Source organism: Gekko japonicus, unplaced genomic scaffold (assembly GCF_001447785.1).
Source record: "Gekko japonicus isolate JY-2015 unplaced genomic scaffold, Gekko_japonicus_V1.1 scaffold42, whole genome shotgun sequence".
NCBI lineage: Eukaryota > Metazoa > Chordata > Lepidosauria > Squamata > Gekkonidae > Gekko > Gekko japonicus.
This window is the reverse complement of record NW_015165831.1, coordinates 1,720,791-1,741,842: the sequence shown is the minus strand read 5'-3', so window position 1 is coordinate 1,741,842 and position 21,052 is coordinate 1,720,791. Positions and strand designations below refer to the sequence as shown.

The 21,052-nt window shown below is 48.5% G+C and overlaps 1 protein-coding gene across 1 annotated transcript in view; it reads left to right on the top strand.

The window, feature by feature from the left end:
• SMG5 (SMG5 nonsense mediated mRNA decay factor) overlaps positions 1-13,882 on the top strand; it is a 39,751-nt gene extending 25,869 nt beyond the window's left edge. The window contains exons 13-23 of the mRNA XM_015410800.1: positions 3-555; positions 3,107-3,276; positions 4,351-4,426; positions 6,220-6,395; positions 6,999-7,157; positions 7,703-7,762; positions 8,311-8,470; positions 8,723-8,813; positions 9,752-9,826; positions 11,354-11,492; positions 13,273-13,882. Coding sequence (XP_015266286.1) covers positions 3-555; positions 3,107-3,276; positions 4,351-4,426; positions 6,220-6,395; positions 6,999-7,157; positions 7,703-7,762; positions 8,311-8,470; positions 8,723-8,813; positions 9,752-9,826; positions 11,354-11,492; positions 13,273-13,356 — 1,743 coding nt within the window. The 3' untranslated portion in view covers positions 13,357-13,882. The remainder of the gene's footprint in view (positions 1-2; positions 556-3,106; positions 3,277-4,350; positions 4,427-6,219; positions 6,396-6,998; positions 7,158-7,702; positions 7,763-8,310; positions 8,471-8,722; positions 8,814-9,751; positions 9,827-11,353; positions 11,493-13,272) is intronic.
• Positions 13,883-21,052: the final 7,170 nt, after the last annotated feature.

Genomic DNA, 21,052 nt, shown 5'->3' with positions numbered 1-21,052 from the left:
AGAAGGTGGACGAGAGTGACCTGAGCGAGGGCTTTGACTCCGATTCCAGCCCCGATTCCACCAAGGGCAGCGACGGATCTGAGACAGGCTCAGAGAAGAGCGACGAGGAGGCTGAGGCAGCTTTTGATATGGAGACTGACTCAGACATGAACAGCCAGGAGTCCCGCTCGGACTTGGAGGATATAGAGGACGAGCCGGATGCAGAAGGGGGAGGCCAAGCAAGGAGCATGAGGAACGGAGACCAGGAAAACTTAAGCTCTGTGGAAGGTGAAGGGAAGCTGGTGGACTCCAAAAGCCCTGGCATCACCAAGACTGAGCCCTTGGAGCCCGTGGCCAATGGGCCAAGCTCCCTGGGCACCAGTGACGCCAGCATAGCCAGCAACCTCCAAGCCATGTCCACGCAGCTCTTCCAGACCAAGCGTTGCTTCCGACTGGCCCCCACATTCAGCAACGTCCTCCTCAAGCCCAACTGTGAACCGCCCGCCCAGAAGGAGGCAGCGAACAGCAAGCCTTGTGTCAATGGGGACGTGGAGAAGCCTGGCATGGCTGAGCAAGGTAAGAGAAGGAGTTTACAAGACATTTCCAGGCCTGGATCTGCCCAAGTTTGGTTCCCACAGTTGCACAGAGAGAGAGAGAAAGGAAGAAAGTGGGTTAGATGAGGCTTCCTCCTTGCCTCCCCTCTCCTCACTTTCTGCCACCTCCTACTTTCCCTCTTGAAGGTGGTCCTCTTGACAGACTGATGACAGGTTTTTTTGGGGGGGGGTGGACACACACAATTCTTGATCGTTTATTTGCCATAGGTCCGTTTACAAAGGTTGTGTGCCTGAGATTTTGTAGTTAGAGATGGCTGTTCACAGGATGTTATGCAGCCGTCTGTGAACTGCTGGTGTATTTAGTTATTTATTTCATAGAATGGGTAAGGGGAGAAATTTGTGAGCCACTTTAGCTCCCCGTTGGGGAGAAAAGCTAGGTTATAAATGAAGGAGATATTTCTTTTTGTACCCCACCCCCTCCCAGGTGGGGACCCAAAGCAGCTTTCAGTGTTCCTCCATGTTATCCTCACAACTCTGTGAGGTAGGTTTAGGCTGAGAGTGTGTGACTGGCCCAAGGACACCCAGCAAGCTTCCACAGTAGAGTGGGGATTTGAACCTGGGTCTTCCAGATCCTTCTGTGACACTCAAGCCACTATACCACACAGGCTCTAAATTTAAGGTTGATAGAGTTTTGCTTTATACTTTCACTTGTAAAGCTTATTGGTTCTGGGTAAGCCTCAGTCAAGAAGCTGTTTAATCTCAGTCAAGAAGCCTGAGTGAAGAAGCTGTTTAACATGTGGAATTTGCTGCCAGAGGATGTAGTGATGGCCACAGGAATAAACAACTTTAAAAGGAGATTACATAGATTCATGGAGGATGTCTGTCAATGGCTCCTGGCCATGGTAACTGAGGGAGACCTCCAGAGAGGCACTATTCCTCTGAATCCTGGAGCCAGGAGGCAACATTAGGGAAAGGCCTTGGCCTCTGTGCCTTGTTGTTGGCCCTCCAGAGGAACTGGTTGGCCACTGTGTGAGACAGGATGCTGGACTAGATGGTCTATTGGTTTGATCCAACAGGGCTCTTCTTACTTATGTTCTTAATCTGGGAGAAAGAACCAAGTCTTTAAGCATTATCCTACCCCATTCTTAAGGAAACCAGTAAAGACCTTCACTGGAAAAACTGGTAGCTTTGTGTGTAACATACATGCTTCTAATGAAAGTGGGTGTGACTGATTAAGTAGGTTTTTGAATGGTGCTCTGTCTATTCAGCAGCCAAAACTAATGAGCAATCAGGCTTGCTGAATTTTGTGGGAGATGCAGATCTTGTTTGAAATAACAGGGAGTTGGTAGTAGTTAAAATGCAGGGGAGCAGAGACTCTTGAGTGAGATTCTGATGAGTTATTAAATGTGTGAGAGTGGGGTGCGCTTAGGTCAGAAATTGAAGTGTTTTTTACTCTGAAATGTGAGTCTGGCAGTTCAGATTTCTTTTTTGAGACCTTCATGATTAATTCCACCATTTTCATGCTCTTTGGGAAAACCTACTGAGAGCTCTCTTAACCACTACAGACCTTGGTATAGTGGGACTGGGAAAGATCTTGGTCTGAGACTTGAGACCGATATGGTCAGTCAACTGAGACATTACAGATGGACTAGTGTTCTCCATCAGTGGAGGAAGGTATCCTTACTGTGGGTTATGCCACCTCCTTGCTCAATTAATTAATGTGAATTAATTGCACACCTTCCTGCTCAGCTAGAGGGCCCCCCCACTCCATGCTGTGCTCTGCAGTAGGATGAGCTTCCCATATCCCCCCCCCATTACGCTTTGCAGTCTTCTGATTCCTACTATGCCTAAGGGTCTTAAAAATCACTAGCCCTCTACAACATGACACAGGTTTTAGGCCAAGAGTCCCCAACCTTTCTGAGCCTGCAGGCACCTTCGGGATTTTGAGAGAGGGTGGTAAGTACCACCCCAAAATGGCTGCCGGGGGGCGGGTAGGGCCAGACAGAATACCTCCCTCTCACACCTGATGGGGAGAAAAGAAGTCTTGAAGGGGGAATGAAACCACACACTGAGTAAGGAAAGGCCAGGTGCATGCCAGTCTTCCTGTTCCTCCAGTGAAAATCCCCTTTCATTTGAAAGAGGGCAGCCAATAGCCCTGCCTTAAAATGGCCCCACCCACTTTCTGAAAAGGATGCCACATTGGGGGACGCTGCTGGGGGCGGTGGTCTGGGGACTGGAGACCGCGTTGCTGCACAGCTGTCCAAGGCGATCAGTTTCCCTGAACTCAAAAGTAGCTGTTGATCGAGGCATTTGCAGTGAAAGCCAAGCTTCTTTCCATTATAAGCAACTGTGGGCAGAAACAATTTTGCCTCACCTTGATTAAAATTTGGTCAGGTTTCTGGGGGCCAGATAAAATTGCTGGGCAGGGGGAAAGATGCCTCTTACCTACAGAGGAGTAATTTTGTTCTTTTCTTTAAAAAAAACCCAAAACTCTCTCTCTGTCTCACACTCACACACACTCATTTGCATAGCCAAGTTTCGTGTTTCAGTGTACTCTTTGCTTGTGTCTCCAGATGATGCTTCAGAGTCAGAAGAAAGTGTTGCCAGCAGCAAATCCTGCCGGAATGAGCGTTCTCTCCAGGAGAAGCTGGAGATCATAACCAAGGAGGGACTGCTGCCGACTGTCAAGGTCTTCCTGGACTGGCTGAGAACAAACACAGACCTTATCATTATGTGTGCACAGGTAAGTTTGTGCGCCAGTTAGAGAGAGTGGAGGGCAAGTTCTGTGGGCTCAGACTCTGTCAAATGAATCCAGCCTGAGTTGACTACACATCAGGATCCTGGTTTGGTGGTGTAATTTGCTCGCTTTTGCCTTTGTAAGTTCAGATCCTGGTGTTTTCAACCTCCCTAGAATTGGCGTTCATACTGCCGTGGTAACATGCTAAAGAGTAGATGTAATGGGTGGGGGGCAGTAAGTGTGGGTATTGCAGTTTGCAGAGGAGCCAGATTGTGGCCTACAAGCCATGTGTATGTCTGCATTCACTTAGAGCACAGAGGTTTTCTTCCTTGGGTCCCCATTGCAGGCAGCTACCCACATACTTCCCCCAGAATGTTCCTCCAGTAAAATGAGGACTATTAGAAACTTGGCTTGTTAGAAAGCTGCAGTTCTCAGAAATCTTGTTCCTCTTAACTTGCAATTTTGATTTTTTTTAAAAAGAATTTCATGTTCTTATTCCACCTATCTTGCTTAGGGAGCTCAAGGAGGCATCAATGAAACCTAAATTGCATGCACTGGTGCCAGGCCTGTGCCTCAAGCAGAGGTCTGGTCCAGCCATGTCTTGTAGCTGGGGTGAGACTTAATGTTTTAAAGGAGCATGGTGGGAGGGCAGCAAGGGAACTCTGAATCCTCTTCCCACCTGCCATGCCTTCTCTGAGCTGGGCTCATGGTTGGTTATCATAGCTGGGTGAGGGGCATGGACCGTAGGAGCAGAGGGTCCTTCCGGCCCTTCCAGTGACGCTTGTGGTTGAGTTCACCACACTTTGCCTTAGGTGGAACTGGGCCATGCATGTCTGAAGGCCATCTCCTGTTGCTGCTGCTTGTGGCATAAGCGTGAACTTAGCCCACTTCCTCCTTGCAGCAGCACCTGTGAGGAAGAGCCAGGCTGAGAGGAAGAGCCAGGCTGAGAAATAACAACTTGCAGAATCTTCATAAGAAAAATGTGCATCTGGGTCACCTGGGTCCAGGGTCCTTATACTGTACTTTTCGGGCTTGATTCCCCCCCATTTGTTAATTTCCATTTTTAAAAAATTCCCCTAGAGCTCTCAGAGTTTGTGGAACAGACTGTCTGTCCTTCTGAACCTGCTTCCTTCAGCAAGAGACTTGCAAGACTCGGGTAATGTTGCAAAATCTTTCCATTAATTCTTGTGGACCCTCACCCTTGACCCTTTCTGTGCTGCTCAAATGTCACCGTCCTGAGTTTGGGGTGGGGCCTTCTTATTTACGCTTAGTTCTTCTGTTGGATTCGAGATCATCCAGAGTTTCAGGGATAAGCTTTCGAGAGTCAAAGCTCCCTTCGTCAGACATGAGTAGAGTAGAAATGGAGATCCTTTTATCCTAGTTAGAAGGTGGAGGAGGTGTTGTTGTTGTAAAGGATGCAAAGATACAATGTAGTTCTTCTCTGATTGTTAATAACTTGGGGGGGGGGGAAGAATGGTAGCAAGTCCTGGCCCGGCCCCCCCCCCCCCCCAAATCACAACAGCCATCCAGAGTTACCCACGCTTAATAGCTTGGAGGTTTTGGAACCAGATAGAAAATGGCTTAGTTTCAGAGGGCAGTTGTGTTGGTCTGCAGGAGAAAAGCTGGTTTCGAGTCCAGCAGCACCATGGCGACCAACAAGATTTTGGGGGCATGAGCTTTTGAGAGTCAAAGCTCGCTTCATCAGATACTAATGGTTTGTTGCATTGGATTGTGGGAATTCTCAGTGTTGGGCCTCTTAGCGACTACCGTGTGTTAATGCTTTAGTTCAGTCAGTGTGCCAGGCACTGAAACATGATGGATGCAACTCCTGCCTGGGGAAGTTAGGATGTCCCCATCCCGGCAGCCTCTCGTCTTTACTCCTTAAGCATGCCAGACCTGATTTGTGTCCAATGGGAGGGAGAAGGGGTAGTTGAAATGGAGCTGCCCAAAAGCATATGATACGACTCCCCTAAACACAGACCTGTTTCCACGAGAAGGGGTGGTTGAAATGAAGCTGCCCAAAAGCATATGATGTGACTTAAAGACTCCCCTAAACACAGACCTGTTTCCACTTCGCTCCATTAAACTAATGGGCCTTCCTTCCTACCCTTTCCTCTTCCTTTGATGTTTGGCATATTTTATGGCTGCTCTCTCTTGGGGACCAGCAGCTCAGGCCCAGCGAGCAAGCCTGACCTGGAAACTTCATAGAGGTTGGGAAGGACTTACTTTTGGCTTGTCAACAGGTGTCTGCGGCTGGAGTTTTGTGCATCCTGGATGTCAGTAAAAACAGAAAGTTTTCAGTTTGTGATTCTCTTTTTCATTCCATTAGCTCATTTGTGCCCTGGCTTTCTCCCCAGTGGAGACCCAAAGCAGGTTAGATTGTTCTTCTCTCCTCCATTTTATCCTCACAGTGACCCTGTGGGGTAGGTTAGGCTGAGAGTGACGGGCCCAAGGCCACCCAGCAAGCTTCCGTGGCAGAATGGGGATTTGAACCTGGGTCTCCCATGTTCTCCTGGTCTGACACACCGGCCACTTTGCCACACTGGCTCTTACAGTGCTGGGCGTGGAGGTGTGTCACTCAGTCCTTTAGCACTTCTATGTCGGAAACACTCTTTTTTTGCATCAGAAACTGAGTGGGCTACCTGTTTTCAGTTGCAGATTTGAGAGCCGTGATAAGTCTGTGTCTTGTTCAATGCTCCCTCTAAGCTGTGGAGTCTTGTGAGCAAAAAATTCTGCTTTGTGAGCTACTGGCATTAAAGTTGTGAGCGAGCAATTTGGCCGCTGCATAAATCAGTTTGCGTTGGAGCCCTCCTTCCTGAGCTGAGACAAAAGTGTGTGAGCCCAAGGCTAAGAAACTGTGAGCCAACTCGCACTAACTCTGCTTAGAGGGAACATCGTTCCTCTGCTACGGTGAGTATTGAGAGGTTGTCTTGTTCTGTCCTCCCCCAGGGTTGGTCTTCTGCAATGAGGTGAAGAACATGTTGCCAGGGTGCGAGCTTCCGGACCTGAGCTCCTGCTTGCTCCTTCCGGAAGACGTGGCCCTCCGTCACCTTCCCGCACTGAAGAATGCACACAAGAGGTCTAATTTTGAGCAGGACAGACCTGTGCTCTCAGAAGTGGAGGAGGTGAGAGCCTGGCTTTTGACAGGTTAAAAAAAAGAACTTTACGTATTTTTGGAAGATGGGGAAATGTGAGAGAGCGATAGCGCCTTTGTTCAGCTGCTTAAATATGGATAGGCTAAGATGAAGTAGTACTGGCTTGAGCGATTATCCATAATAATTCTGGCTGTTTCACGCCGTGCGTTTTCCTTGGTGCTCAGAGCCACAGCTCAGTAATAACCCTGCGAGGCAGGCCAGTGTCACCACCCACATGCTGCAGGTGTAATTGGTGACTGAGGCAAAGGAATCCTAGTCAGTGGAGAGGCTAGTGTGTGAACGAAACAGAGAGAGACAGCACATGTTAACAGTTGGCTGCTGGCTTAGATGGCTTGAAAGGAAGACTGCACAGACTCATGAAGGAGACAGGTCTATCAGTGATGGCTAGCCTCAGTGGAACCTCTGCGCATCCATTCCTGTGGGCAGGCCATGGGGAGACTGCCGCCACCTGTGCGCCTGGCTTGTGAACTTCCCAGAAGCATCCGGCTGGTTATTTCACATGTTGGGTAGGACATCATTTACTGTGCCGCTGGCCTCCCTGTGTTACAGACACCTGTCCTTTTCCCTTCTCAGTCAGTGGTTCGTATCTGCTGCATCCGGAGCTTCGGGCACTTCATCACCCACCTGCAAGGCAGCATCCTGCAGTTCAACTCTGAGGTCGGGATCTTCATCAGCATCGCTCAGTCCGAGCAGGACAATTTGCTGCAGCAGGCCCAGGCCCAGTTCCGCATGGTGAGATTCCGGGAGAAGGTGTCCGAGGTAGAACGAACACACTCTTACCTCTGGAGCAGATAGACTGCCCCATCCCATGCCGTATACTTGTTAACCAGGGATTGCATCGTAGGATGTAGCGTGTTCACAAAGTTCTGCACCCTGAGATATGTCACTTCTTTCTTTTAAAATGCGAGTTTTCTAGCCCTCGTGAAGTCAAGATCACTCTAAGGTTTATAAGAAGGCGTCTGGTAAATCGCAGAAGGGGGATAGGGAAGAGCATGGGAGCGTAACTTCAGTCTTCTCAGCTTATTGCTCTTCCCCCATATTTAGGAGCAGTGGCATTAGTATTTCTGCTGCCACTCAATTAAAGGCATCTTCACTGAGTATGTGATTTAGTACGATAAATCTGCACAGTAGTCAACTAATCCAGTTGAAGGAAAGAAAAGCACATTTGAGACAACTTTTATGAACACACAGCAACTACTGCCGTGTATCGTTTCAGCCACATGGAAATTAGCAGCAACTGTAAGCCAATTTGACTTGGGGTTTCCTTTTCCTGCTAGGCGGCTGAGGAGGCACGACGGAACAGGCTCATGAGGGACATGGCTCAGCTTCGCCTGCAGGTATGATGGGGGGGCGGAATGGATAGCAGTATTAAATCTGTACAGGGAGATGTGGGGAAGTGGCGTTTGTATCCAGTATGAATAGGGACCAAAAAGAACTTGGTTGAATGGAGGCCATTCTTGTAGGTGCCTCCTCTAGTCTGAAAAGAGAGAAGCTGCCATTGTTGGTCAGAACATGGTGCTGCTTGTACCAAAGTCTTGGTTTGGGACCCATGCTGGCCCAGAGAAGAGCCTTCTGGTTCTCTCCAATGAAAAGGGACTATCGTTCAGGGCAGAGCACCTGTTGTTTTTATGCAGAACGGCTCCACTTCAGTCCTTGGCATCTCCCATTAAGAGATCTTGGCCTGGGAGAGACCTTTGCCTGGAATAACTGAGATAGCCAGTCCTGAGCAGGAGAGACCAACATTCCTATGAAACACATCCCTCTGCCTGCAACTGGTTCCTTCCTTCCCAAGAGGCCTCCTGCATTTGCGGTCACTCTTGGGATTTTGAGAGGTAGTTGCTGGGGAATCGCTCCCTAAAGTCATGGGCTCCCTTCTCTTTTGCAGCTGGAGGTGTCGCAGTTGGAAGGGAGTCTCCAGCAGCCCAAAGCGCAGTGTGTCATGTCCCCCTACCTAGTCCCCGACACCCAGGCGCTCTGCCAGCACCTCGGCACCATCAGGCAACTGGCCGCCAGTGGAAGGTTTATCGTCATCATCCCACGGACAGGTATTTAAGAATCATGACTACATTTATGTAGTGCTTTTGAGAGTGTTACTTTACTGTAACTTTACAACAGCCTTGTAAGGTAGATTAATTATTCCCCATGTTGGAGGGGTGGATTTCAGACCCCCTAGTGAATTTAGGGCAAATATAAGATTCGAACCAGGGTACAGTAACTGTGTATGTATTTAGAAAGGGGCCCTAGCTCCTTGGGTGGCACAGCAAACGATAAGGAGCTTGCTTTTGTTTCCTCATTAGTAATTGATGGCTTGGACTTCCTGAAGAAAGAGAATGCAGGAGCGCGCGACAGTATCCGATACTTGGAGGCAGAATTCAAAAAGGGAAACAGGTGCGTTGGGTCTGCTTGCCCTGTAGATGATATTCCTTGCAAAATGACACACTTTTCATTTGAATTGGGACAAAATTAGTTGTAGAGCGCGTTGTTGGAATCTACATTGAGGGAGCATACATGGTACCATCATTGCACTTGTTAGTGACCCCTTGTGAAGGGACAACATGCCTCACTGAGACTTGTGCAGATGTGTGGACCTCTGGGATGGGGTGCTCCAACCCTCGTAATTGACTTGCCTGAGTGAGCCCTCCCCAAGAACTCTGGGGTTTTAGAAGTTGCCCATGACACCCTAGAGCAAGATGCAAAAAGTTAATATTTGTGTGTGTGTGATGCTCTTTGCAATCCTTGCAGGGCCTAGCCTGCACCAGTCCCTGCTTATCATATGCCATATTCCACTTTTTTGAAAAAAGAGTGGGGCATGAATGTGGGGAATGAGTCCCAGAATTCATCATCTGACATAGCATTTAGGATCAATCTAGTGTTGCCGGGGTTTGAACACTTCACACACACACTATGACATCAGTCCTTACCAACAGCCTTGTTAGAGTAGGCTAGTATCAGCCCCATATTGTTGAGGGATGGGGAGAACAACTGAGGCCTAATGACTTAGTGGGTTGAGAGGTGGTTTGAACTGGTGGCAGCTCCTTCACTTGCCTGCTGTAGCGAACCAGCTCAGCACAAGTGCTATTGTCAGAGCTCGGTGTTGTTCACGCATTCAAAAAACAAGCTCTGGAATCACTCGGCCACACTGGAAGATCCTCCTTCGTGTCTCCCACCTCTAAAATGTGAAAGGCGGTAACCTTCCCCCATCAGCTTTATTTGGGCAAGCCAAGCACAGAGACTCTCCCGGCTCTTGCGAATTCAAGCAAGTACCGCTGAAGGGGCGAGATGCCTGCTGCTCCCTGAGATCAACGAGTCTGGCTTTCTGTCTCCAGGTACATCCGCTGCCAGAAAGAAGTGGGGAAGAGCTTCGAGAGGCATAAGCTGAAGAGGCAGGATTTAGATGCCTGGTAAGGAAAATTATACAAACTGAGTAAATTTCATGCAGGTTTTTTTTTAGCTGTTGGGAGGGTTGATGAGCAGTGTAGGGTTCTCAAACTCCCCATGGAATTCTGGTCTCTCCTCTAGATTCTGAGACTCCTCTAGTATTATTGTGAGTCTCCTGCAAACCCCTTTTATGGCTGTAAGCACTAGACAGTTGCATTTAAAGGGGGGGGGGGGAGAGAACCAGACACCTGAGGCTGAAAAGAGGCTGGGCTCTGTAGCCCAAACCATATTTTATGGATTTTCTGCACTTTTGCAGAATTGTGGGAAACTGTCAACAGGGTTGGCATGCCGTAATCATTCCTGAGAGAGGCTTCTGACCTCTATTTTTAAAACTCTTTGAGGATGGTGGTTTTGCAGCCTCCCCTAATAGTTCAGGGAGTTCTGTGAACTGGTTTAAATGAAATAACCGCTTTCCCTCCATTGCCCCATCCTCGGTAGGCAACAGGGTGAAATATTGTTGCTCCTCATCCTTCTGCTGCTTTCCAGATGTTTCAAAAACAGTGACTGGTGGGAAACTTCTTTCTATTTATATGGAGCCAGGCGATAAGTCCATCTAGCCCAATAGTGTCTGCTCTGGCAGTCACTGTCAAGATTTCTGGCCCAGAGGTCTTTCCTACCGTCTGTGATCTAAAACCTTTTAACTAGTGTTACCAGGGATTGGACCTGGGTCTTCTCATGGAAACCTGTGCTCTACTACAGAGCCCCTGGGTGGTCTCTGTTCGCATGGCTACTAGTGAGGCCTACGTGGGCTGTCTGTGCTATGGAGCATGGCACAGAATCCTAGGTTTCCAAGACAGGGGTTCCACATGTGGAAATATTTCCTTGAATGTAGAAACCTTGGAGAAATGCTGCAGGTAGGTTAAATGTGCTTGAACCACACGTAGAGCTTTCTCCTCTCCTGCTCTCATTGTAGCTCATTGTCATGCTTTGCATTGTGGTACCCAAGCCTCACCACCTTCGTAAAGCCAAATTCAGATCACATTCTCATGGACAAACATGTATTTGAAAAAGTGTGCATGCACATGAACATACCTTGAATAAACCTTTGCTGGTCTTAGAAGCGTCACTGGACTCTAAATTTGTTCTACTGGTTCAGACCAACACAGCTGACCACCTGGAACTATCTTCATGGCTAAACCTTTTTGTCATTATGGCTAAGTGAAGCTTCCATGTTCAGAGGCCCTATACCTCTGGATGCCAATTACTAGGGGACTGTCAGCAGGGAAGGCTTCATGGGGTTCTTGGAAATGTCTGCCTGGCTACTGTTAGCAAGAGGGTGCTGCACTAGATAGACTGGGGGAGGGGCTTATCCAGCAGGCTTGCTCTTCCTTTCCAAGCATATGTTCTTCAGATGCCCTGCTCCCTGCTTCACAGCTGTGTTTGTGCCTTGCCTACAGATGGGGAAGGGTTTATTTACCAAGACAAAAGGTGGTGGTGTTTGACCCGTCCCTTGGGACTTTTTCCCTCTTTCTCCTTCAATGTCAACTCAGGAACCTCTATAAAATACTGGACAGCTGCAAACAGCTGACAGCGTCACAAGGGGGCAGCGAAGATGACACCACCGGGATGGTAACCATCATCACAGGCTTGCAGGTGGACAACCCAGGCAAACTTTCAGCACCCATGCAGGTGGGTAGGCTCCAAAACAAAAATAATTTGGGGTTTTTGATGAGAGTGGGCCACTGACTCCCTCTCTCTGGTTTTAACTTAGTGAATGGCTTTTTTTGGTTAGATATATATCCCACTTATTATCCATTAGGTTTTCAAAGCAGCTTTACACATTCTCTTGTGCCCCAGCCTCCTGTTGGCCTCAGAATGGCAGGGACATGGATGGGTTAAACTCTTATCCCCCTTCTTCCTAAGATTAGAAGTCTTTAGTGTCCTAAGGGCCAAACAGAGACAAACCAGGTGGCATTGCTTTGTCTTTGGGATGGAATGCTTAAAAGGGGAGAATGAAACTGCGTAGCCCCACCGTTATTGTTTTAATGTGTGCCCGCCCCCTGGGCTCTTTACTGCCGGAGCTCCGCTTCTGTGCTCTCCTGCAGGAAATGACCCCTGATGTTACCTGCCCTGAACCCATCCGCGGGATGGGCGGGCTATAAATACAAATAATAAACAAATAATAAATAGGGTCTGTCGGCCAGTTTAAAAAAATCCTAGAAATGGTAGTGAGATTTGGAATGTTCACAGTAAAACCCAAGTTCTTAGAGAATAACACATCTGTTGAGGTGCACTGTGCACTGGGAGCTACATTAAAGAACTTTTATCTGGCCCATCTGCCTTTTAGCCCATTGTTTTCCTTTTAAGCGGTTACTTCTTCAGGAAGCAGAGACGCCAAAAGGAGTTCAAGGTAACCAAACTCTGATGAAGGAGAACAGTGGGGTATAAAAACATCAACAAACTTTGGCAAAGTGGTATTTTTTGTTCCTTTTCCCTTCTTCCGCCAGAGTTTGGTTACCTTGAACTCCTTTTGGCTTCTCTGCTTCCTTTGAAATGTCTCACTTACTTGCCTTTCAGATGGTGATGGAGCAGGCGGCAACTCCTCGATTTCAGCATTTCCAGTTGTGGCAGCTTTTTGCAGCCCCTTCAAAATTACGGAAGCTGCAGTGGCAGCTGTCAGTGTGCTTCCAGTTTGCAGTAGAAAGCAGCAGCCTGCGAGCAAACAAAATTGCTGAAATTTACACAGGAGGTTGCCTACTGGTCGAAAAGCAAGAAAAAAATGTGGGGTTTTGCTGAGCAAAAAATCCCAGAAATTGCAGTGCAGGGTCCTGTTGAGCTTTATAGCTGTCCAGGTGGTGGTAGGTTAAGAAAGTTAGCCTGAGTAGCCCAAGGTCATCCTTGTGACAGGGTGCGGACTCAAGCTTGGGTCTCCCACCCACCCTGCCTAACCACTAGACACCACTGGCTTGAAGAGACAGAAAACCCTGAACAGATTAGGAGACAAAGTAGAAGTTCAGTGTCTTTTCACAAGCAGGAAAACTGAATTGGTGGCCGCCAGATGGAATATTCTCATTTTAAGCAGACACCAAGTTGTCTATTTAATGGGTAGGTGATACTTTTCGAAGGTAACAATTACTCTCATCCTGTGGCAATGAGTTTTGTAGGTGGCCTCTGGAAATGGGAGCATGGAAGAGAAGCCTGCTTCTGGCAAACTAGTCAAAAGCCAAGTCTCTTATTTTTTTACCTACCACCTGATTTGAGCAGGGGCAGTAGCATACAGGTAGATGGTGTTGCCTCCTTGCCTTTCTTGCAAGATTGCCAGGGAGGAACCGGTTGGCTCCTCTCGGAAGACCTCCAGCCTACTCTTAGGCTAGCACCGGCAGTGGTGGGGAATTAGAGTGGTGTCAGAGGGTGTAGCCCTGCTGCTTCTTCTCTTGGAGTTCCAACTTTCTCGTTCTTCATTTCCCAGTCTGTGATCCAGGCGGCGGCCAACGCCAGCGTCGAGGTGAAAAACGTTCTGGAGTTCTTCAAGCAGTGGAAGGAAATGGGCTGAGGACACAGGAGCCGCTGGGTTGGTTGAAGCTTTGTCTCCTCGTCTCGGGACGCGCAGCGTTGGAACGCAAGAAGTCAAAAACAACCGGCGCTCTTTGGACACGAAGCCGCAGCAGCAGCAACAACCCACGAAAACGAGCAAGTCGGGGGGCGTGCGCACGGAACCACAGGCGCGCGTGCGCACCCCGCCATCACCTCCCCCTCTCACAGAACAGGTGGCGTCCGTGGCGGACTGCGCAGCTGCTTTGAGAAGAGAGACGTATCTCGGCCGGATGGAGGAGAGACGGTCTCCTTTCTCCCAGCTGATGGAGAGACAGGCGAGGTTGGCGAGTGGGAGGGGATCTATTCATCTCCATGAAGCCTGCTTGATTTCTCATCTTTGGAAATCCGCAGGCTGCTTCTTTGTTTTTTTGTTTTGCCTGCGCTTAAACAAGAGAGAGAGAGAGAATATTTCACGATACTTAACTGTCGCATCCATGCTGTGGAAACAGGAGGCTGAAAGAGCCAGTGATCCTGAGAGAGGGGAGCAGGATTTGCAAAGGGGGGGGGGGGGGGGGACTGGTGATGGGGGGAAGTGGACACGTTCTCTTTTTTCCCACCACCCTGCTTTTTAAAAAAAGAAAATGCCTGCCGCCTTGGTTTTTCTTCCCCCTTTAAAAAGGGTTCTGGACTTTCAAATGTTTGAAAGATTTAAAAGCAACAAGGAAACCACGATAAGCAAAAACAACAATGATAAAAGGCTCTTTATATGGGAAGTTTTAGGAAGAAAACTTATTTATTTCCTTTTTCCTTATTGGGGCTGAGGGAGGGAGAAGAGTTCTAGGTGTAAAAAGAAAAAAAAAGTGACTTCTGTGTTTGCCTCCCTTTCTGCGCCTTGCCTCTCTTGTCCAAGATTTCTCGTGTTTCTTTTCTCCCCCCCCCTTTTCTTTGGGCTTTTATTGTAAATTGTTGACATGTTTTTGTGAGTGGTGATGTAGATCTGGCTTGGGCTGCTTGGACAGGGAGTGTAGATGCCCCCTCCACCCCCCTTCCCCCAGGGGTTAAATGAAAATATAAGCGTGGTGCTAATCCACCACCACTCTTCCATTCCCGTTGGCTGGGAGCGGTGACTAGAAAAGTGGCTGGATTTGCTTTAAGGTTCTTTGGGTAGATTTGACCCCAAAAGCCTCCATCAGGTGGCTTTCCACCTCTAAGGAAAAGATGCGAGTAAAGCAAAGCCATTTCGGGAGGAAAAAAGGTAATCTGTCAAGTAAGGTTGGTAGGAAGAAACCCTGATGGCTTCTCTGCTGCCTTGAGAGCCCCTTGGGTCTTCCCGTCTGTGCCTGTCTCCTTAAGAGAGAGAAGGATCCCAACAGGGTGGGCATTGCCCTGCAGTTAAGGGTCCAGAGTGGGACTCTCCATGCTCATTGGTCTGCAGAGGAAATACCGGCAAGTGTGTGCACGTGTCCTTCCTCTCACAGTCTTGGCTTTTTGCTAGTGTCCGTATTTCTGGGGAAATCTCACCTCAGAAATGGGCGATACTTGTCACGGCAGGAAGCCAGGTTCTTGGAGCAGGGGGCATTTGGGGGCCAAACATCACTTGTCCTACACATTAAGCAAAGTTCTCCTTACGCCTTTCTCCCTTCAACTTTCCTGCAATAGGAAGATGCTGAGAGAACAGTGATGATCCCAGTTTCCATCTATTCAATTTCCCCTTCCAAGCCAGGTGAAGAAGGCCAAATTGCTTAGTGCAAGCCCAGCTATACTACTTGCCTTTTTTAAAAAAAATTGTCTCTGTTTCCACTTCCCCTGCTTTCCTTTTTTCTGGTAAGAGAACCGAATAGGTCCTGTGCCTTTGGTGGCACCATGCGCCATCCAGTGGCACCACCTTGGAACAACAGCAAAGCTTTTTCATAGTTCATGTGGTGTTGGCATTTGGCCCTCTGCTTCTGCTGCTCTCCCTAATAGGCTTCCCCCCCACCCTGCGCTTTTACCGACAAGTGGGGGTTAAATCCTCCGTCCCTGTGTGGTGTTTCCAGATGTGGTGATCCCTCTGTCCACAGCTGACAAAGAGACTTTGAGAGCAGAAACTCCGCAGCTCCTGTTCTCTTCAGAGCTCATGGCAAGACTTTGCTGAAAGCACAAAAGAAATTGGGCCCTGTGGAATCCAGTCCGTGCACCTTTCCCCTGATGCAAGCAGGGAAGTCTCCTTGCACCCAGGGGAAGACGCTGCAGTTAGCAAGGCGAATCTGTGGGATCCAGCCTGGGATTTTCACCGCTGTGACACCTGTCCAGTTTCAACATTGAGAGTATTTACGCCTGGCTTGGTTTGGGGGGGGGAGCCGTCTGAGGTGAGGGTGGGAGGTATGCGTGTCCTCAGAGTAGAGAGAGGAGGAGAAATGCCCATCAGCACGTCTAGAGAGCACAGGCTGCAGAAGCCCAAAGCTTGGCCACTGTGTAAGCGTGATTCATGGATGATAAAAATAATGGAATTTGACCTTGTGGAAAGAGACTTCTTGCAACTGAGTTCAGCTGAAAACTTAAACCAGGGGATATGTGTGTGTCGTGTGTATGTGCGCGTGCATGAGGTAACGGAAAGGGAATTTTAAAAAACAAAAAGGCTCGCACAGCTTGTGAACTAGCAAGCCGTGTGTAGCCCTCTAGCCATGTACAGAGACCCATTAGGGACGGGGCAAGGCTCCTGTGTTTGGCTGCCTGCTTGGGTCAGCAAAAACTGAGGCAATAGACCCGTGAGGCCCCAGTTCACTGCTGGCTGGCTTGGTAGGTCAGGCCTGGTGCACATATTTGCAAAATTGACTGATTTCTTCTTTTTTTAAATAAAAAATGCATTGCCATAATAAACATACTTTTAAGAAGAAGCGAATGAGGGAAGTTGGTTCTGTGAAGGGTTTGCCTGCAGTGAGCTGCCTTGAGGCGAATTCCTAACATTCTAAAGCCATGATCTTCTTAAAGTGACGGTGGACATAAAAGGCCTCCATGCACAGTTGGGCAGAACCCCGGCATGGGCATTCCAGGAGGGCCTGAGCTGGTCCTGGCTTCATTGGGAGTGGGTGGGGCTTTCTAGAAATACAGACTTGACAAGAGCTTTTTGATTTAGCCTATGAGTTTGTGAGGAGGCTCTTCTTGAACTACTGCTCTTAACCGTTCTGATAGGAAAGTCTTCCCAAGGGTGTGTTGGGGGCAGCCCACGTGTCTTCTCTGTTACTTTAGAGAGGGGGTCGTTGGGTCACACTTTTTTTTTAAAATCACAACCCTTGCAGATTGTGTGTTTCAGACGTATACTCCTTAATTACTTTGAAACGTGTCTCCATTTTTGAATTGATCAAGTTTACCCAGAGCCCAACTCTCTTGTCAGGTCGGTGATCCTAAAGCAGAGTTTCAAATCCTAAGGGCTTGCTGAGGATGCAATGGCATTCTGCACGGAAGGGGGGGGGGAAATGTCTGATGACTGCTGAGTGACCGTTTCAGGAGCCATGGGATGTCTGAACTCTGCTCGTGTCCTGCCAAATTCTCAAGCGGCGGGAGTTTCCCTAGCACCATCAATGCCACATCTGAGCAACACTGGTTTCCACCAGCAAGTACTCCTGTTGGCCTTCAGATTTCAGAAACGCAGTTCAGCAGGTCTTCCTCAAATGGTCAGCAGCAGATGCTAGCAAGGGGAGCAGCCTTCTTTTCCTAGAACTGGGAAAGGGAAGTAGGTAATATAAGTAAAGGAATTTCCATCTCTGCTGTTCTTCCCTTAGCCTGCCCTACAATGGAGCCATGGAGCCTTTTTGGTCTAGTTCAGCTGAAAAGTCCCTTTTGGCCACACTGCTGTTGTCTTTTTTTAGAACACCCCCCACCCCCGTGCTAATCAGTAGGGATTTATTCCTCTAGCTTTAGTGCTGACTGAAGTCCACAGTCGATGCTTGTCTGACAAATGATGAGCATCTAATTCTTCCCAAGAAACATTAGCCCTAAAGTGTGTGAGAAGCCCCTTTTAAACAGGCTGGCTTCCCTTGATGTCAGCGCATGGCAACCAGCAGGTTCTTAAAAAGCACACTGAAGGGAAACATCTGGATCCACCCTTTTTTTGAAAAACATCTCCGTAACCGGCCATGCAGTACTTCCTGTAGAACTACTGAGCTCTTCCTCCTGAGGGTTAGATAACTACAGTTAAATAGCCAAGCAGGAAGAGGAGAAACCAGGCTTTTTTAAAAAAGAAAAAAAAAAGGTTTGGATTATCCACCTTTAATGCTTTTGGCTAGTGGGGTTTTTGGTTGGAGGGGCAGTACTGTTGCCCGCCGGGTAACTTGTCTTTGTTTTGAGATGATGGTTTGGATTATCCACCTCTAATGCTTTTGGTTAGTGGGGTTTTTGGTTGGGGAGGCAGTACTGTTGCCTGCCGGGTAACTTGTCTTTGTTTTGAGATGATTAAATTTATCATAACCCTTGTCAGGTTGGTGATTTGCTGCCGTGGCCATGTTTGGAAGTCTTGAGAGCTAAATCTAGTGCCTGGGAGGCAGGGGTGTGCGAGCGTGCTTTTGCATGCAAAAGATTAGCTATGGGTGAAAACGATGGATGGGATCTCATGGTTCTGTTCCACTAACAGTGGCGCTTTCCCCCAGTGCAAGGATCCTTCCCCTAACAAGAGAGCCTCTTGAGTCAGAGGAAGGCTCCACAGGGGAAAGGATTACCGTTCGCCAAACAGGGCTCTGGGATCCAACCCACTGTTGTAACATTAGGTGCTGATTTGTTCATTGTTAGCATGTGAGAGGGAAGTTGCCATGAGGCCAGGTTCCCCCACAGGAAAGGGAACCAGCTGCCAGTAATGACTCTGCTTCCAAAAATTTGGTCTTCACAGTAGATGATGAACAAGGGGGATTTCAAAAGGCAACATGCTCTGTGGGAGGTGTGCACATGCACCCATGTGTTTACAAGCAGCCACTCGATGCACTGTGAGTTTGTGGCCCTGGGCACCGTTGCTAAACTAGTTGCCGTACACGAGTGTACGTGAAGCTCTTTCACGAGTGGAGATGGCAGGAGGAGGAAGTGCTGTGCTCTGGCCCCTGATTTCATAACACACCTTGACTGTGATTGGTTGGAATGCATCAACTGGCTTAATAAAAACGCAAGATGTTTGTAAATCTTTATTCCTGGTCTCAGTGTTGTTGTTTTTTTTTAAAAAAAATCTCCCCCTTTTCACTTTGGCCAGGGGAATGCTGTGTGTAGGTCTTTGGATTTATAAGGACTTGCCCCTCAGTCAGATCGGCAGTGATCCCAGGCGATGGATGTTGCCTTCAGCTGTTTGGTACGTCTGACTTGTTGGTCTCCCCCCCCCCTCACCCAGAGCAAAACAAGGAGTTAGACTGGGTAGACAGATGTGGTCTCTGTGGCCTCGTGTTCTTCCCTGACTGTTATACTAGGAGTTCAAAATTCTGCTGATTTCTCTTCGCACCCTGAGTAGTAATTCCTAGACTAGCCTGGGCTTTCCATGGTAGTGCTGCTCACATTCCGCACCCAAAGGATATACTCAAGAGGCTGCCACCCCACCCTGGCCTTGGCTCCTTACAGGAGGGGCCAATGATATTTGACGTCTGCTATCTCACCCAAAAGCCTGGCGCAAGAGCCCCATCTTATAGGCCCTGTGGAGCTGTAAAAGGCCCCACAGGGCCCTGATCTCTATTGGGAGCTCAGTCCACCAGATTGGCACCAGGGCTAAAAAGACCCTGGCCCTGGTCAAGGCCAGACGGGCGACTTTTGGGCCAGAGATCACCAGTAAGTGTTGACCTAATGAGTGTGAGGCTCGATGGGGCACATATGGCGTGAGGCGATCCCGTAAGTATGTTGGTCATTGGCCACTTAATGCCTTAAAGGTAAGTACCACCCGTTACATAAGAACATAAGAGAAGCCAATGTTGGATCAGGTCAATGGCCTGTCCAGTCTAACACACACAGTGGCCAAAAATACCAGGTTGCATCAGGAGGTCCATCAGTGGGGCCAGGACACTAGAATCCCTCCCACTGTTGCCCCCCCCCCTCAAGCACCAAGAATACAGAGCATCACTTGCCCCAGCCTGTGAGTTCCTATCTATACCTTGTGGCTAATAGCCGCTGGTGGACCTCTGCTCCATATGTTTATCCAATTCCCTTTTGAAGCCGTCCATGCTTGTAGCCGCCACCACCTCCTGTGGCAGTGAATTCCGTGTGTTAATCAGCATATTGGTAACATCCTAGTCCAACCCCCCCAGATTAGCTGGGCGAGAGGCTGCATGTAGAGGTTAAAGAGCATCGAGAAGATGATCGCCTCCTAAGTGATACTGCAGTCCAAAGAGAACTGCAGAGAAATTCCACCAGGGCCACCCTCTGTCCCTAACAACAGAGAAAGGAGGACAAGCCATTGCAAGGCAGACCCCCAAATCCCTGCATCGGTGATTTAGAGACTGGTTCCAGACTAAGAATGACATAACATCTTCGGAGTTGATTCAATTTGAGGAAGACGACCAATGAAATGGGCTGAAACCTAGGCGCTCATCAGTTGGAGCTTCTATTGGTTATTTATGGATTCAGTAGGAACTGTCGATGAGATTCTATGTAATATAGGCTTAGAGCAAACTACACGGTTAGCTGATATGGCAATGGAAATTAGAGTAACAGCACAAGAGGAAATCAGAGACCTTCAACAATGTGAAGCCTGGCTAACAAAGTGATGCTGCTAGAACACAAAAGTCGACATTTAAAATTTCACGGAATACCGGAGAAATAGGAAGGCAATACAAAACTCTCAGTCTTTTTGGCTTCCTGGCTGGCTTCGATGATGAACTTAGAGGACAGCATAGCCCCAGTTATCAATCAGGCTTACAGAAATGGCTCAATGATCATCCCACGTTTTACTGAACCTTGGGAAATAATAGCCGAATTCTCGGATGCCCGGACTCAAAAGAAGATATTACAATTAGCCAGGTCTCAGGGCTTCCTCCTACATCGAAATCAAAAAGTTCTCCTCTTCCCAGATCTATCACTGGAAGCATTAAATAAACAGAGAAGCCTTAAACCCATCACAACTAGGCTTGCTAATGCATGCATTCATTACAGATAAGAACATAAAAGAAGCCAATGTTTGATCAGGCCAATGGCCCATCCAGTCCAACACTGTCACACACTGGCCAAAAATACCAGGTGCCATCAGGAAGTCCAGCAGTGGGGCCAGGACACTAGAAGCCCTCTCACTGTTGCCCCCCAGCACCAAGAATACAGTGCATCACTTGTCCTGGACTGAGAGTTCCTATCTATACCTTGTGGCTAATATCCGCTGATGGATCTTTGCTCCATATCTATATATCTAATAGCCAAGTTGCCCCCGTGAGTGCGGATTGCTAAATCAGCGCTCCGGGGGCACTTGGGGGGAGGGGGAGGTTTGTGCACACGTGGGCCAGTCCCCACGTGTGCACAAAAATGCTAAACCTTGAAAAAAATTTCGGGGGGATGTTTAAATTCCCCCGAAAGTGCAAGAGCGTTCCGTGCGCATGCGCACGGAACGCTCTTGCACTTTCGGGGGAATTTAAACATCCCCCCGAAATTTTTTTCAAGGTTTAGCATTTTTGTGCACACGTGGGGACTGGCCCACGTGTGCACAAACCTCCCCCTCCCCCCAAGTGCCCCCGGAGCGCTGATTTAGCAATCCGCACTCACGGGGGCAACTTGGCTATTAGATATAT